This window comes from Populus euphratica, unplaced genomic scaffold (genome assembly GCF_000495115.2).
Source record: "Populus euphratica unplaced genomic scaffold, PopEup_1.0 scaffold3.1, whole genome shotgun sequence".
Classification (NCBI taxonomy): domain Eukaryota; kingdom Viridiplantae; phylum Streptophyta; class Magnoliopsida; order Malpighiales; family Salicaceae; genus Populus; species Populus euphratica.
In genome coordinates, this window is record NW_011499847.1 from 475,015 (window position 1) to 492,571 (window position 17,557).

Here is a 17,557-nt window from a genome sequence, read left to right on the forward strand (position 1 = left end):
TGTCAGAATAGATGGATCCACACTTCACAGACTATCAAAATGCAGATATTTTAGTTTTGAGGGGAAGGCTCCTCTGAATCCATCTATGGTCTAATTTCTCAGATAAGAATCATGGGAAAATCATAATACACATAAATTAATATAGATCATCCAGGCAAAGGATTTTGTCGACGGTCAGCACGTATAATGAAGAGATTTGATTGAGAGAGAAGCTTTTGGAAAAAAGACACGTAAATAACAATTAGACCACACAAACATGGTTGAATTTTACTTTCTAAATATAAAATATCAGAAGAATTTCCTAAGGATTAGTGCTCGAGGTTTCAGCTTTAATACTATATATGTAATAGATATGTAGATTATGACCCTCACCCAAATTTTCTATTATTTTTTCATATTTCTCCTTTAGTTAATTTTGTATCTATCAGGAAAATACAACCTCATGGCTTGTTTTCTCTGAACAAGAATTTCGCAACCTTAGAATAAGTTAAGGGTTTTGACTTCAATTATTGCCTTAAAATAGAGCAGTTGAAATTTAATAAATAAATCTGTATTCTAACACCGTTACAACACTGTTTGTAATTTTAATTGTGATGTTTTGAAAAATAAATTGAAAAAAATATTTGGAGACTTAAATAGAGGTATAAATGAATAAGATGTATTGTAATAATTGAATAAAACTTGAAAAATATAAATAAAATAAATAAAATAAAAAGAGGAAAATCTGATTTGAGAGAGAGAGAGAGAGCATGCAAGCGAGAAGAAAAAAGAGAAAGAAAAAGAATAAAAAAGAGGGAAAGATAAAGAAATGAGAAGTAAGTTAAAGAAAATAAGTTTAAAATATAAGATTTATATTTTGATTATGTATAATTATGTTATTTAGCTTTGTTGAAGATTAGGGTTTTAAAAATTTTATTTTAAGTTTAATTGATTAATTGATTTTAGTATTACGAGTAATGAGATATTAATTAATTTTTTAAAAATTTAAATAAAAAATATTTTTCATTTGTTTTTTTTTTCAAGTTTTATCTGTATTCTTCTTGGTTTTGATGCTGTAGGAGTGCGTTTTAAAAATGTCATGGCTCACATCTATTTGCATGGTTTGTCCTCTGCTGTGTTTCAAGCATTGCTGTTAAACTTCCCTTTTGAGTAAAGACGGCGACGGCTTGTTTGGAAACGCTGCAGTTTCAAAACGATTAGAAAATATATATATATATAAAGAATTTAAAGAAAAAGAATTCAAAAACCTTTTAAAACGCTTTGTGTTCAGTTTTCAAAAAGTAAATCTTCCAATGAGAAAACATACCTCGAGGAAAAGGGAACCTGGCTTACAGAAAGAATAAAATATTCCAAAATGGCTGCCTCTGTGGTAGGGTATCCCTATAGAACTTTCGATTGCTATAGTTTCTTCACAACATTTGTTTGTCTTCAGGCCTCAACTGTCTGAAGACGGAATTTTTAAAAGAATTTTAATTAAAAACATTTAAGAAAAAAATTAAATAATAATGATAATAATTAAATTCTAAAAAATAAAATTAAAAAAATATATATAACAATAAAAAAATTTAAATACCAAATTTAATATAATAAGCATATAATATAATATTTTTAAAAAATTTATAATTTCTGTAAAGTATTTTTTTATTTTAAGAAAACCAAATTAAATTTTTTTTGGTCACCATAAGATATCAACAAGGAAATTAAGAGGTCGGAGTAAGAGCATCACAGAAAAAAAGAAGCTGAACCAAGAGGGTTTTTTTAAAAAAAAAACACAGTAAATAATTTTTTTTATCAAACACAATTAATTTTTTTTAAAAAAAAAAACTAGCACCCTTTGAGTTTGTATTAATTAACCTACTAATTATTAAGATACACTCCTAATTAATTCACTGATTAGTTACATCAATGATGTCAATCAAGCGACAACCTTTTCTTCTTCTTCTTTCAAAATCTAGTCATAAATTGACTTTTCATTAATTCAGTCTATTATCTTTCTTGGGGACAGACTTTGAGAGAAATTTTTACATTAGAAAAGGAGGTAATGATAACAGCAGCAGCAGCAAAACAACGATGAAGAAATGATTAGTGATAATAATAATGGTATTCCTAAGAGAAACAGATTTGTTTCTTGTTACAAATTCTTAATTACATTTCAGGTCTTAGAATATATTCAAGAGGGGATTTCATTCAGATTTCAAGATTTGTAGGCATATCATGGGCTGAAAATGACATGGGAAAGGTGCTGCCAAAGCTTCCATGTCCACGTTAAATCTTTCCCATTCCTGAGATAATTAAAGATATCATTTAGTAATTTTGGTGCCCGTGATTTACTTCTTGTTATCATTGATTTAATTGATATCTTTTAAAGTATTTTTATTTAAAAATATATTAAAATAATTTTTTATTTTTTAAATTTATTTTTAATATTAATATATTAAAATGATTTAAAAATACTAGAAAAATTAATTTAGAGTAGAAACAACATTTTTATTTTTATTTTTAAACTTTGAAATGAAAAAACAAATGGACACTTTGGTCCCTTGACCACTTCTAGGTAGCACTAGCGTATAGTGTATTCTAAGGAGGATTTTTCTTTTCCCTGTCTGTTTCTCCTATTGTTTCTTTCACATCATTTATTTTAGTCTTCACGATTCATTAATTACAGGGGCCTCATTGACTCATGACTTCGGATGGGACAATTTTGGATTGCTGTAAAGGAAAGATCGAAGAAAGGACTCACAAGACTTCATTGACCTGATCATCTCGGAATTGGTCATATGATGAGTGTGTTCTGTCAGTCTCTCTTAGCTATATATTGTCTACCAGGAAATGAAGTTGCACAATTAAAAATTAGTGGGAGAGAGTTGGTTTGGAGCTTCTTTGTTTACATCTATTAAGTTGGGTGGTGGTGTATAGAAAATGATACTTCAGATCAGGTGGGTGTTTTTGCTGATGATGTTGCTACTAGTGGCTGCAGTAACAGGAGCAACAGCAAATCCAGATGTGAGAGATGGCTGCCAAGAAAGGTGTGGGGATGTTATTGTTCCTTACCCGTTTGGGATTGGGGAACAAAGATGTGCCATGAATGAAAACTTCTTTCTACATTGCAATTCCACCGATGATGGTCATCTTGAACTGTTGATTGGAGAGAACATGCCTGCTCGCAATATATCATTGCTGAATGGCACAGTCACTGTAGGCATTGATCCATCGTTCGATTGCTATGACAAGTCAGGGTGGCAGTCGCAGCTTTTCAATCAGTCTATGACACTTGGATCACGCCCCTTCACATTTTCAGACTCTCGAAATATGTTCACAGCAGTTGGTTGCGATACCATTGCCATGGTGACCAACATGGAGGGGACATTCGGGGCTGCCTGTCTCTCTTTATGCACTGGAAATGTTATCATGTCAAAGGAGAATCCCTGCTCAGGTTCTGGATGCTGCCAGACCTCGATTCCCAAGGGTCTCAAGTCTCTGAATATTACCATTCAGAGCATTCTCAACCACATGAATGTTTCCGAATTTAACCCCTGTGGCTTTGCTTTCCTTGAGGACAAAGACTCTTTTAGCCTGTCGGATTGGCCACTCTCTCGTACTCCAAAACTTAATGATACATCAAATGTTGTGATTGAATGGGTAGCTCAAACCGAGACATGCGAAAATGCTCAGGCCACTAAGAGTTCATATGCTTGTGGCATCAATACAAATTGCACTTACTCTGATAATGGTCAAGGATATCGTTGCGCATGCAAAAAAGGGTTCGAAGGAAACCCATATCTTGAACAAGGGTGCCAAGGTAAAGTGACAGATGCCTTCAGTAGTTACGTAATTGAAATTAAAAGATTTTTCATTCCTCTTCTCAGATATTGATGAAACAAAACAACTTCTAAATGCGTAGAACTTTTCTAGAATTTATATTCGTGTAGACTAAACTGTATTGAATTAAGGTCAATTCATAATTTGTTATGTTTACAGATATTGATGAGTGCAAGGATCCCAAGAAATACACATGTCATGGTAAATGCCACAACACCATTGGGGATTACGAATGTAAATGTTCACTTGGCATGCATGGTGATGGCAAAGTAGGTTGTCAAGGATTTGCTATCACTACCATTATAGCAGGTAAATGTCCTTCGCATTTTTCTTCTATACCAGTGGTTGCTATTGCTTGCTTTGACTGCTTCCAGAGCTCCATCTTTAGTACTCAGAGAACCAATAAGCTCTTGTTATTGGATTCTGCTTTGCATACATCCTTTATTCCTCCCTCTCAACACATGAGATTAGCATAGCCACTAAATATGGCATGGAAACGTTTCAGTTCAAGAGATTCATTTGTTTTCCATTGATTTTCTGTATGCAGTCGTGGGCGCCATAGTTTCCCTGGTGATTATTTGTCTATTGCTCTTCATGATCTTGAGTAAAAGAAGAAAGGACAAGAACTTCAGAGAAAATGGGGGAACCGTTTTAAAGCATCAAAGAGTAAGGATTTTCAGTGAGGCAGAGCTGACAAAAGCAACCACCAATTATGATGATGATAAAAAAATCGGGGAAGGTGGTTTCGGTTCAGTTTACAAAGGAGTTTTAGCAGACAATACAGTAGTTGCTGTCAAGAAGTCCAAGGGGTGGACAAAGCTCAGATGAACGAGGATTTCCAACATGAAATCTGCGTTGTTTCACAGGTCAACCACAAGAACGTGGTGAAACTCCTGGGCCTGTGCTTGGAGACCAAAGTGCCATTACTAGTTTACGAGTTCATCTCAAATGGAACCCTTTTCAAGCACATCCATGACAAAAGGTCACAGGTATTGGCTTCCTGGAGCAATCGTCTGAGGATTGCATCGGAGGCTGCTCTTGCGCTTGATTATTTGCACTCTCTAGCAGACCCTCCAGTTATTCACGGGGATGTCAAGTCGGTGAACATTCTATTAGACGATAATTACACGGCAAAGGTAGCAGATTTTGGAGCTTCGGTGCTTATTTCTCCAGGCCAGACCAATATTTTAGCCACAAAAATACAAGGAACTCTCGGCTACCTGGATCCAGAGTATCTTATGACGGGTAATTTAACTGAAAAAAGTGATGTCTATAGCTTTGGGGTAGTTCTTGTGGAGCTTCTCACTGGGGAGAAGCCAAACTCAAATGCCAAGTCAGGAAATAAACGGAACTTTATTCAGTACTTCAACTCAGCATTGGAAAATAATGATCTTTTTGGGATTTTGGATTTTCAAGCAGCTGATGAAGCTGAGATGGATGAGATAGAAGCTGTTGCTGAGCTTGCTAAAAGATGTCTGAATAGCATAGGAGTAAACCGCCCATCCATGAAGGAAGTGTCAGAAGAGCTTGCTAAGCTGAAAGCCCTTAATCAGAAATCATGGGCCCAGCAAAATAGCGATGAGACAGGGCACTTGCTAGGCGAATCATCACAATCTTTCCGCAACAACGCAAGTCCTCCCACGAGTCAATCCCAAACTGTCATATCCTTCGAGATTGACAATTACACCGATAGCATTTAAAATTTGAATTTGCCAAGGAAACATGCTGCACTTTCGGAGGGCCGAGAAATTGTTGCCAAGCGTGTAATAAATAGTTTGTTTGATTAAATTGCAGCTTTATTGGTAGTGATTGAGTATTATTTGTCAAGCCAACCACCTAAGTCAATGATAATGGGAGAAGGTGAAGCCATCCTTTTATATCATAATAAAAAATTATAGGCACCAAATTAGTGCTATTTGTCTTACCCCTTGTCTTTTGTATGAATATTTACCTATAAATAAGCAATGCATCCAAACATTATATACACACCACAAGAGATAAACAAATAAGAGCAAGTAGAGAGAAAAAAGAGAGGATGAGGAAAGAATAATCTCACAAAATTGTGAGGTATTTGTGAGATAGTAAGTGAGGTGTTTTCTCCTATTAATAAAGAGATTTTGGTTGTTCTCTTATTATTAGAGAGAAGTTGTATTCCCACATTACTTACTAAAATCCTTCTATATTTGCCTGTGGACGTAGCCCAATTGGGTGAACCATGTAAATTCTTGTGTGTCCCATTTCTCATTTTATCCTGTCCCTTATCTTTTGTCTTGTCGGGTTTCCATACCAGCATCCTAACAGTGGTATCAGAGCGTTCTGGTTGGTGTTGTTAATACACAAAAGTTATTCGTGTATACGGATACTATTCACATCTATGACACTAATCACCTATACGACACTATTCATCCATACAGTATTGTTCACATACGTTACTGTTGGCATATATAGAAAGTTAATGCAGTGATTAAATACAGTTTAGGAAGTTATGTCTAAGGAGATTGAGTTTTAAGCGGGACAGTTTGTGACCCCTCCAATCTTTCCTAGAAACTTACTTAGTGAAGTATTATTTACACGATACTATTTGTGTATACATTACAGATCTATGAAACGGTGATAGCTGAATAGATCTTGGTGAATACAATGACAGCAAAGTACAAGATTGAAAGGTTTAATGAGAACAATTTCTCACTATGAAAAATAAGAATCAAGACAATCTTAAGGAAAGACAATTGTTTGGCAGCAATTGGGGATCGGTCCGCGGAGATCACTGATAATGTAAAATGGAATGAGATGGATGACAATGTTATTGATAACATATATTTAGCATTAGCCGATGAAGTATTATCAAGTGTGACGGAGAAGAAAATACCTAAGGAGAATTGAGAGACTCTAACAAAGCTATACGAGTCTAAGTCTTTGCACAATAAGATTTTCTTAAAGCAGAGAATTTATACCCTTTGAATGGTAGAAACCACTTCGGTGACTGACCACATCAACACAATAAGAACTCTATTTTCACAACTCACTACATTGGGTCAGCAAATAAAGGAAAATGAACGTGCAGAGCTTCTACTTCAAAATCTTCCTGATTTGTATGATCAGCTTATTATCAACTTGACTAATAATATCCTCTCAGACTATTTAGTCTTCGATGATGTTGCAACCGCTATCTTGGAAGAAGACAATAGGCGCAAAAACAAAAGAGATAGAAATAGTTTGAACCAAGCAGAGGCATTGTTGGTGTCAAGAGGAAGATCAACAAAGCGTAGCTCCAGTGGGAGTCAAAGGCAGGGGAGGTCTAAATCAAGAAGTAAGAAGACTATGCAATGCTACAACTGTAGCAAAAAGGGACACTTCAGGATTTTGTTGATGTCGGCACGTATAATGAAGAGATTTGATCGAGAGAGAAGCTTTTGGAAAAAGACATGTAAATACAAATGAGGCCACACAAACATGGTTGAATTTTACTTTCTAAATATAGATGATGATCCTCCTTTAAAAAAACAATAATAATGTAAAATATCAAAAGGATTTTCTAAGGGTTAGTGCTCGAGGTTTCAGCTTTAATACTATATATGTAATAGATATATAGATTGCAATCCTCTCTCAAATTTTCTATTATTTTTTATATTTCTCCTTGAGTTAATTTTGTATCAAGAAAAATACAATCTCGTGGCTTGTTTTCTCTGAACAAGAATTTCACAACTTTGGTTATATATAACTATGTTAGTTAACTTTGATTTTCAACTATATACTCAAGAATCTGATTTTAGAGAGAGAGGAGAACAGAAGAAGAACAGAAAAGAGAGAAAGATAAAGAAAGGAGAAGAGAGTAAGAGAAAATAAGTTTAAAATGTAAGATTTATACTTCGGTTATGTATACCTATGTTATTTACCTTTGATTTTTTGTTTTGTTGAAGATTAGGGTTTTGTAGATCTTATTTTGAGTTTGATTGATGAATTGATTGTAGTATTATGAGTAATGTATTATCTAGTTGTTTTTGAAAGATTTGAAGTAAAAATCATTCTTCATTTGTGTTTTTTTTATTGTTTTCCAACTTTAATCAGTATTCTTCTTGTCTTTGATGTTGAAATTTTGAGATAATAGTAGGTGTGCAGTTTAAAAATGGCATGGCTTACATCTGTGGTATCTTGACATGATGGTGATCGTGGGGATGATGATTATGATGATGACGGACCTAGTAATGGTTGAGAAATATATAGTTGTGAAAGTGAAGGTCTGCGTTTATTTTTCAGCAGAAATGTAGATACAGAATTTTATTTTTTAAAACAAAAAACAGGATGGATTGGATAGTAAATAGCCTTTTAGTGCACTTTCTGTTTATTGACTTTGACAAAAGTGGTGAGATTAGGATTCAGCTAGTCTTGTTAAGAACAATACTCCATGAAATGCATGCAAATGTTGTTTTAATTTGTCATTTTTCCTTTTAGTAAATAGGGTGAGCAGAGCTATTTTGCCTACAGCATCTTCTATCCTCGAGAAAATGGGCATCTTCAAATTTAAATCTGATTCTCAAGTTGGTTTTGTGTGCAGGTTACATTTACAGGGCAACGGGAAACACAATCAATGAAGCAGTTACCAGGGGGTCAGAAAACTGTGGTAGCCCTGACATTGATATTTGCGATAGTTATATGTGATCCTGCTCCCTTTTATCTTTTTGATGAGATAGACGCAGCACTGGATCCCCAGTACAGGACTGCTGCTGGAAAAATCCTATTTCTATGTCGTTTTTTTTGGCATCTCCCTAAAGCTTTAATGGTTTCTATTTTGTGATCTTGTTTTGGCTATTGGTATCGAGTCTAGATGTATATTTTGCATTACCACCGTGCCCTTCACCTAGTGCTGCCACCCATTATTGCAGGGAGTTGATCTTTAGGTTCCTGGAGTGGAAGTAGTTATTTATATCTAACGGGAAGCTGATAGTGTTTAAATGCATGCTCCTCGTCCATAATTGAATACTCGCTTCTACATCTGCAGATAATTTGTTCACTTAAGCTACTACTGGTTTGAATAATTTGACTGACAGTAAGATTTTGAAACTCCTGCTCATCTGAAATTGTTGGTCCATATGTATGGCAAGATCTTGGCTAGTATCTGCATGCAGTGAAAATAGGAACGTCGAATCTGTAAAGAAAATCTGAAGTGTTGTTGGTGTGTGGTTATGTGTGCCCTGTACTGTATTTAGGTATTGTTTATTCATCAGATGTAACCATTGTAGGTGATCCTTAATTACTTTCTTCGCTAGACAAGATTCGTCGCCTGGCTGATACGGCGAACACACAATTTATAACTTGTGAAGGTTGCTGACAAGTTATATGGATTGACACACAAAAACAGGGTGAGCCAAACACCAGCATTTTCTTGTTTATTTGATATTTTCAATATTCGAGTGAGATCTGGGGTTTGGTGAAATTCATTTCCAGTGATAAACCATTACTGATTGGATTTCTATCAGCCTTCATGTTTTTCAATATGCTCTGTTATTTAAATATTGGAAAACCCTCTTTCTTGGCACTGTTGCTGATTGGATTTCTATCAGCCTTCATGTCGCGCTTCAAGATGCTTTCTCCCAATTAAAATTCATGCACAAGTTCCCCTTTGGTGAGGAAGTAATATTCCACGAAAATCATTTCCTCACAGTCGGCCGCCCCTCAAAGAACAGCTCGAGCACGTGCTCTCAATGAAGGGGCAGCGTGAAGACCATGGCACTGCAGTTTTTCAGAGAGGTATGAAACTATGAAAGCCTTTTCAAGAAGTAGATCTTCCAATGAGAAAACACACCTCGAGGAAAAGGGAACCTATGTGGTGGGGTATCATTAGGAAATTAAATTTGTAATCATATTCTATTCTCTTGCGAGGACTTCAATTGATTCATCAACCTCGGCCTCCACAAGTAGCAAATAATAAATTGTTAATTTCTAAAATTGTTAAGTTGTTGAAGTGGACGTAAAGTAGATTTGTTTTATGGATTAAGTAGACAAAATGAAGTTTTCTTTTCGTTGATTAATTAGATATTTGACGTGGACGTAGAAGTATTCCATGATGGCTGCCCATGCAATGGTTGGGTTCTTCTAAGGAGGGACTTTTCTTTTCATTGTCTGTTTCTCCCATGGTTTCTTCACAACGTTGGTTTTACTCTTCAGGCCTCAGTTTCTAATGACTTCGGATGGGATATTTTCCAATAGGATTAAAAAAATAATACAAGAAAGACTGAATTTTCCAAAAGAATTGTCCTCATTGTTTTACTTGCTACAATTAATGATTAACCTAGGTAACACTAGCTAGTTGACTTACGTTACATCACTGGTCAACTCTTTTTTTAATTTTTCACTTAAAATATATATAAAATATTTTTTCAATAAAAATATAATATTTAGATAATTGACTCAAATGAATTTATTAAATTTAACAATACCATTAGAAAATAAGATATTAAAACATCTAAAATGGAAAAAAACAATAAAAATATCTTAATAATTTTATTTGTTAATAGAGTAAAAAATTAAATAAAAATAAAATAATTGCATTGAAAGAAAAATAAAATAAAACAAAAAAATCAATTATTACTATTAACTTTTGAAACCGTAAACTTGGATTCTAACATCAAAATCACCATACATGAATGTTCCTATGGAGCTCGGCTGGTCCTGTTGAAGTTTACTATGATAAAGTTAATTTTTAGTAGGAGTTAGGCAGGCAAAGTAAAGATACCATTTTACTTCCTTCTACACTTCCGTGTCCTTGATGATGCCCTGGAAGTAGCTAGGTTAGTCTGTCTTGTTTGTTTTGGATGAAGCTGCACGTAGGTTTCAGTCGAGTTTGGCCAGTCTTTTTGATGCTTACGTTTTTGGAGACAACACTCAGTAGCCCTGGTAAAATGTATCCTTTCACTGCAATGGAGGAAGGAAACAGTGCGTGCATGATCACCACGTCTGACCTTGCAATTGTCGGTCCTAGTACTACTGGTACTTTTAATCTGCTGCTGAATATATGATTGGCTAATCAACCTCATTTTTTATTTTTATCTTTTGTTATTTGGAGGAAAATGGAAACAATTAACACGAGCCCGTACGTGTGTGGGAGAGCATTGAATTTATTATGGGACAAATCGCTTTGAAATGTAAAAGTTCTTGAGACCAAAGTAGATGACATCTCGTTGAAGAGATGTCGTGCTACAAAAGAAGGTTGATTTTCAAGGTTGATGTCTATATTTTATTTCTCGCATTTACTAGCTCTCTTCGTGCCTGCTTGTGGTCTTAAAGCCACCGCCCCCGCAGCCAGCTAGGTGGAATCCAATGTTAATATCTAGGCCTAGTGTCACTTATTTTAAGCTTGATGTTAAAGTCCATTATAATATATAAATCTCAGCTCAATCTTTTGAGATATAGTACCCTTTTTTAAAACCATGGATTATATATATATATATATATATATATATATATGGAATGAATTATACATATGTTGACGAAACCGTCTACAGTTCATGCACCCAACCCAACTTTAGAATGATAAGACATGTTTTTAATGGCATTTAATATTATATTAGTAGTTATTTTTTAAATATTTTTTATTTTAAAATATATTGAAATTTACTATGATAGAATTTTCTAAAAGAATTGGCCTCATGGGACCACAGACATCGGTCTACACCAGTCACATGTCATCATATATGGTCACCATAAGATATCAATAAAGAAATTGAGAGGTCGGAGTAAGAGCATCACAGAGAGAGGAGTAACTGAACCAAGAGGGTTTTTTTTTTTAACATAGTAAATAAGAAAAATTATCAAAATAACACAATTGAAAAAATAATTGAAAAAATAGGACCCTTTGAGTTTGTATTAATTAACCAAGCGATATATAACCTTCTTCTTCTTTCAAAATTTATTCATAAATTGATTTTTTTATTAATTCAGTCTATTATCTTTTTTTGGGACAAACTTTTTAAACTAAAACTAAAAAGAGATTGCAAAAGAGAGAGATTTTTACATTAGAAAAAGAGGTAATGATAACAATAATAAGACATCAAAATGATGAGTGATAATAATAATAATAATAATAATAATAATGGCATTCTTAACAGAAATAGTTGTATTTCAGGTATTAGAATATATTTAAGAGGGGATTTCATTCAGATTTCAAATTTGTAGGCATATCATGGGCTGAAAATGACTTGGGAAAGGTGCTGCCAAAGCTCCCATGTCCACGTTAAATCTTTTCCATTCCTGGCATAATTAAAGATATCATTTAGTAATTTTGGTGCCTGTGATTTTGTTTATCATTGTTTATGTTTTTCAAACTATTTTTTGTTTTAAAAAATTAAAAATATTTTTTTATTTTTTAAATTTATTTTTAACATTAACATATTAAAATGATTTAAAAATGCTAAAAAATAAATTTAAAGTAAAAAAATATTCTTATTTTTTTCAAAAACATTTTAAAATAAAAAAAATGGACACTTGCTTCAAGGTTAATTTTTTTTATTGTACAGAAAATATTAAAAAAAAACTAAATATTTTTTTAAAAAAATTAAAAATATAATGTTCAAGTAATTGCCTCAAATACATTTAATAAACTTGATTAATTTAATAATATCATTAGAAAATAAAATATTAATAAGAAAAAACAAAAAAACAAATAATGATTATGTGTAAAAGATGAAAGCCTGCTAATATGAAAATATATTTTCACAATATTTCTCAAATGTCTCAATAATTTTATCTATTAACAAAATAAAAATAAGATAATTGTATAGAAAGAAAAATAAAAAAATATAACAAAAAAAATCAATTACTACTGTTAACTTTTAAAATCGTAACCTAGACTATAATACCAAAATCACTATACATGAATGTTGCTAATGGCGCCAAAGTCTGGGGTTATTGTTATTGTCTTGTAGGTTAATTTATGGGTAAAGTCCCAAGGTCTCCACTGTTTCTGCTGTGGCAAATACCCTATGAAGCTCGGCTGGCCCTGTTGAAGTTTACTAGCTATGATAAAGTTATGTTCATACTCAGAAGTAAATTTTCCAATGAGATAACTTTGTTAATACCATACCCATTTTTATTGAGGAGAGGGAACCTTAGCTTGCAGAAACAAGAAAATATTCCAATATGGCTGCCTTTGTGGGGTATACTGTATTCTCAGGGGGGACTTTTCTTTTCCCTGTTTTTTTCTCCTAGTGGTTTCTTTCACATCATTTATTTTAGTCTTCATGATTCATTACTGGGGCATCATTGACTCATGACTTCGGATGGGATCTTTTCCGAACGTGAAAGAATAGAAAACTAAATAAAATAAGTCTAATTACATCACAGTTTGGTTCATTTTGGATTGCTATAAAAGAAAGATCGAAGAAAGGACTCGCAAGATTTCATTGACCTGATCATCTCGGAAGTGGTCATATGATGAGTGTTTTCTGTGAGACTCTCATTCCTATATATTGTCTACCAGGAAATGAAGTTGCACAATTAAAAATTAGCGGGAGAGATTTGGTTTGGAGCTTCTTTGTATACATATATTAAGTTGGGTGGTGTACAGGAAATGATACTTCAGAGGTGGGGGTTTTTGCCGATGATGCTGCTGCTAGTAGTGGCTGCAATAACAGGAGCAACAGTAAATCCAGATGTGAGAGATGGCTGCCAAGAAAGGTGTGGGGATGTTATTGTTCCTTACCCGTTTGGGATTGGGGAACAAAGATGTGCCATGAATGCGAACTTCTTTTTAAATTGCAATTCCACTGATGATGGTCATCATGAACTGCGGTTTGGAGAGAACATGCCTGCTCGCAATATATCATTGCTGAATGGCACAGTCACTGTAGGCATTGATCCATCGTCCGATTGCTATAACAAGTCAGGGAGGCAGTCGTGGCTTTTCAATCAGTCTATCTCACTTGGATCAGGCCCCTTCACATTTTCAGACGCTCGAAATATGTTCACAGCAGTTGGTTGTGATACCATTGCCATGGTGACCAACGAGGACATAACATTCGGGGCTGCTTGTCTCTCTTTATGCACTATAAATGTTACCATGTCAAAGAATAATTCCTGCTCAGGTTCTGGATGCTGCCAGACCTCGATTCCAAAGGGTCTCAAGTCTCTGGATATTACCATTCAGAGCTTTCGCAACCACACGGATGTTTTCGAATTTAACCCCTGTGGCTTTGCTTTCCTTGAGGACAAAGACTCCCTTGACCTGTCGGATTGGCCACTCTCCCGAACTCCAAAACTTAATGATACATCAAATGTTGTGATCGAATGGGTAGCTCAAACCGAGAAATGCGAAAATGCTCAGGCCAATAAGAGTTCATATGCTTGTGGCATCAATACAAATTGCTACTACTCTGATAATGGTCAAGGATATCGTTGCGCATGCAATGAAGGGTTCGAAGGAAACCCATATCTTGAAAAAGGATGCCAAGGTAAAGTGACAGATGCCTTCACTAGTTACGTAATTAAAATTAAAAGATTGTTCATTCTTATTCTCAGATATTGATGAAACAAAACAACTTCTAAATGCCTAGACCTGCCAGAACTTTCCTACAATTTATATTCGTGTAGACTCAATTGTATTGAATTAAGGCCTATTCATAATTTGTTATGTTTACAGATATTGATGAGTGCAAGTATCCTGAAACATACACATGTTACGGTAAATGCCACAACACCATTGGGGATTACGAATGTAAATGTTCACTTGGCATGCATGGTGATGGCAAAGTAGGTTGTCAAGGATTTGCTATCACTACCATTATAGCAGGTAAATGTCCTTCGCATTTTTCTTCTATACCAGTGGTTGCTATTGCTTGCTTTGACTGCTTCCAGAGCTCCATCTTTAGTACTCAGAGAACCAATAAGCTCTTGTTATTGGATTCTGCTTTGCATACATCCTTTATTCCTCCCTCTCAACACATGAGATTAGCATAGCCACTAAATATGGCATGGAAACGTTTCAGTTCAAGAGATTCATTTGTTTTCCATTGATTTTCTGTATGCAGTCGTGGGCGCCATAGTTTCCCTGGTGATTATTTGTCTATTGCTCTTCATGATCTTGAGTAAAAGAAGAAAGGACAAGAACTTCAGAGAAAATGGGGGAACCGTTTTAAAGCATCAAAGAGTAAGGATTTTCAGTGAGGCAGAGCTGACAAAAGCAACCACCAATTATGATGATGATAAAAAAATCGGGGAAGGTGGTTTCGGTTCAGTTTACAAAGGAGTTTTAGCAGACAATACAGTAGTCGCTGTCAAGAAGTCCAAGGGGGTGGGAACTCTCGGCTACCTGGATCCAGAGTATCTTATGACGGGTAATTTAACTGAAAAAAGTGATGTCTATAGCTTTGGGGTAGTTCTTGTGGAGCTTCTCACTGGGGAGAAGCCAAACTCAAATGCCAAGTCAGGAAATAAACGGAACTTTATTCAGTACTTCAACTCAGCATTGGAAAATAATGATCTTTTTGGGATTTTGGATTTTCAAGCAGCTGATGAAGCTGAGATGGATGAGATAGAAGCTGTTGCTGAGCTTGCTAAAAGATGTCTGAATAGCGTAGGAGTAAACCGCCCATCCATGAAGGAAGTGTCAGAAGAGCTTGCTAAGCTGAAAGCCCTTAATCAGAAATCATGGGCCCAGCAAAATAGCGACGAGACAGAGCACTTGCTAGGCGAATCATCACAATCTTTCCGCAACAACGCAAGTCCTCCCACGAGTCAATCCCAAACTGTCATATCCTTCGAGATTGAAAACTACACCGATAGCATTTAAAATTTGAATTTGCCAAGGAAACATGCTGCATTTTCGGAGGGCCAAGAAATGGCTGTCAAGCTTGTACTAAATAGTTTGTTTGATTAAGTTGTAGCTTTATTGGTAGTGATTGAGTATTATTGTCTCCAGGATCCTGCAAGCTCAACATGTTTCTGGATTTATCCTTTCTTCTCTCGTCGTGTAAAGTAAAAATTGTGGGTTTACAGGATAAAGATCATAATAAAGCGATTAATTTACCTAGCATGGTAGATTTTGTGGAACCATAGACCGAAATGCCATTCCTGAGATGTGATATAAATATCATAATAAAGCGATCAACATGATTTAGGACGATGCTAGACCAATTCAACGTAGCATTTAATTTGGACTTTGTGATTGTAGCGGACTTTCTGGACTTCAATAAGGAACCCGTCTTAGGTTCACTTATTCAAGGACTTGCATTCTCATGGAAAACAATGATGATTTGCTTGGCAAAGATTATATCTCCACTGTTTTTCTGACCGCACAAGCATTCATGAAGTGCTGTTAGCCTAGATAACTCGTCAGATACTTCATGCTCGGCCTACTTACACCGCTGCTATTTGTGCATCTTTTTTGCAAGCCCAGCAACCATTTCTATCTCCTCCGGCTCTTCTTTAGCTACCTCAAAATCTAGAATTTTAAGGAGACGATTGTTTTCCAATGATGAGATGAAAATGATGTTCCGCTTCTCTACAGGTATTAGAGTTTGGCTTATATCCTGTCAGAAGGTCCACGAGAACTACTCCTAAGCTCAAGACATCACTCTTTACTGTTGAATTACCTGTCATAAGAAACTCACTATCCAGCTAGCCAAAATTTTCCTGTATTTTTTTGGCTAAATCAGCTTCACCTGGTGAAATCAGCTATCTTTACTGTGAAATGTTCATCCCGAAGTACGTTCATTGTCTTGCACCCCCCATGAACGATTGGAGGGTTTGCTAAAGAACACAAATAATCAAGTGCAAGTGCAGTCTCAGCAGCTACTCTCAAACAGAAATGATGAAAAAGGGTTCCGTTTGAGATAAATTTGTAAACTAATAAAGACTCTTTGGTCTACAAAAATAGTTCGAGTAGCTTTTGACCACATTCTTATAGCCAATTTCATGCTAAAATTCCTCGCTTACTTGAGCCTTGTCTACTCCTTTAAACTTCTTGACTGCAAGTTAGGTATAATATGATAAACGCCTTTGTATACGCAGCCAAAACCACCTTGGCCAAGTTTCTGATGATCATCATAATTATTCGTTGCTTTTGCCACCTCTATTCACTATAAAACCTTTTTTGTTGACCCCATCTAATTTCTCAGTTCTCATACTAGGAGTAGTGTGTGTATGTAGGGACAGATCAATTAATATATAATCTACAATTATGGGGAAAAAGTTATCAAAACTGTTAATAGATATATCTTTGAAGCATAAAAGGTGAATTTATCTAATCACAAGAATCTCAAATCCAAATGTTTGTTTATAAAGTAGTTATTTTAATTTTTTTTCTACATGTTAAAAAATTCAACATGGGGTAGTAGCTAAATCAAAGAATAACTGTAAATTTACATGTAGAATCCAAGAATTAATGTGTGCTAGCTGCCCAGAGGGCTGAAGACTAAATTACCTGAAGCAGCTACTATGGCGATACCACATAAGACCATTTTGATATAATATTGCCTTGATCAAAGTTGACTATTTCTAAAAACTAAAACACAATAGTTTTTTTTTTTTTTTTGAAAAGTTGCTCTACTCTCAATGAGGTAACTTTTCAATGATATTGTGGCACAATCTTTTAAATATGATTTTCCAAGATTTCTTTTCGGCTACACTATTTTCCAAATAAAATTTTTCTTTCAACAATATTATTTCACCAAATAATTTAGTACCTAATCATGCAATCTATCCAAAAATAACAAGTTTCTAGCTAACATAACTTCTATGGCATGCA

At 34.8% G+C, this 17,557-nt stretch overlaps 1 protein-coding gene, 1 long non-coding RNA gene and 2 pseudogenes across 2 annotated transcripts in view; 2 read left to right on the plus strand and 2 right to left on the minus strand.

Moving 5' to 3' along the window:
* LOC105139260 (wall-associated receptor kinase 2-like) overlaps positions 1–5,624 on the plus strand; it is a 10,574-nt pseudogene extending 4,950 nt beyond the window's left edge.
* LOC105139269 (uncharacterized) overlaps positions 1–9,495 on the minus strand; it is a 22,849-nt gene extending 13,354 nt beyond the window's left edge. The window contains exon 1 of the long non-coding RNA XR_844944.1: positions 9,342–9,495. This is a non-coding gene — a long non-coding RNA (uncharacterized LOC105139269). The remainder of the gene's footprint in view (positions 1–9,341) is intronic.
* The window catches only part of LOC105139250 (wall-associated receptor kinase-like 1), an 18,535-nt pseudogene extending 1,567 nt beyond the window's left edge, over positions 1–16,968 (minus strand).
* LOC105139241 (wall-associated receptor kinase 5-like) lies at positions 13,058–15,855 on the plus strand. Its single transcript, XM_011045618.1, has 3 exons — positions 13,058–14,264; positions 14,453–14,602; positions 14,841–15,855. Exons 1-3 carry the CDS (start codon positions 13,385–13,387, stop codon positions 15,599–15,601), a joined length of 1,791 nt encoding a protein of 596 aa, XP_011043920.1. The 5' UTR covers positions 13,058–13,384; the 3' UTR covers positions 15,602–15,855.
* Positions 16,969–17,557: the final 589 nt, after the last annotated feature.

What these genes read in the sequence shown, in the direction of transcription:
- LOC105139241 (XM_011045618.1), top strand. Translation starts at nt 13,385, where the DNA reads ATGATACTTCAGAGGTGGGGGTTTTTGCCGATGATGCTGCTGCTAGTA. An exon ending in TCTTGAAAAAGGATGCCAAG is followed by an intron (nt 14,265 to 14,452) that starts GTAAAGTGACAG and finishes TTATGTTTACAG; the next exon opens with ATATTGATGAGTGCAAGTAT. An exon ending in TATCACTACCATTATAGCAG is followed by an intron (nt 14,603 to 14,840) that starts GTAAATGTCCTT and finishes TTCTGTATGCAG; the next exon opens with TCGTGGGCGCCATAGTTTCC.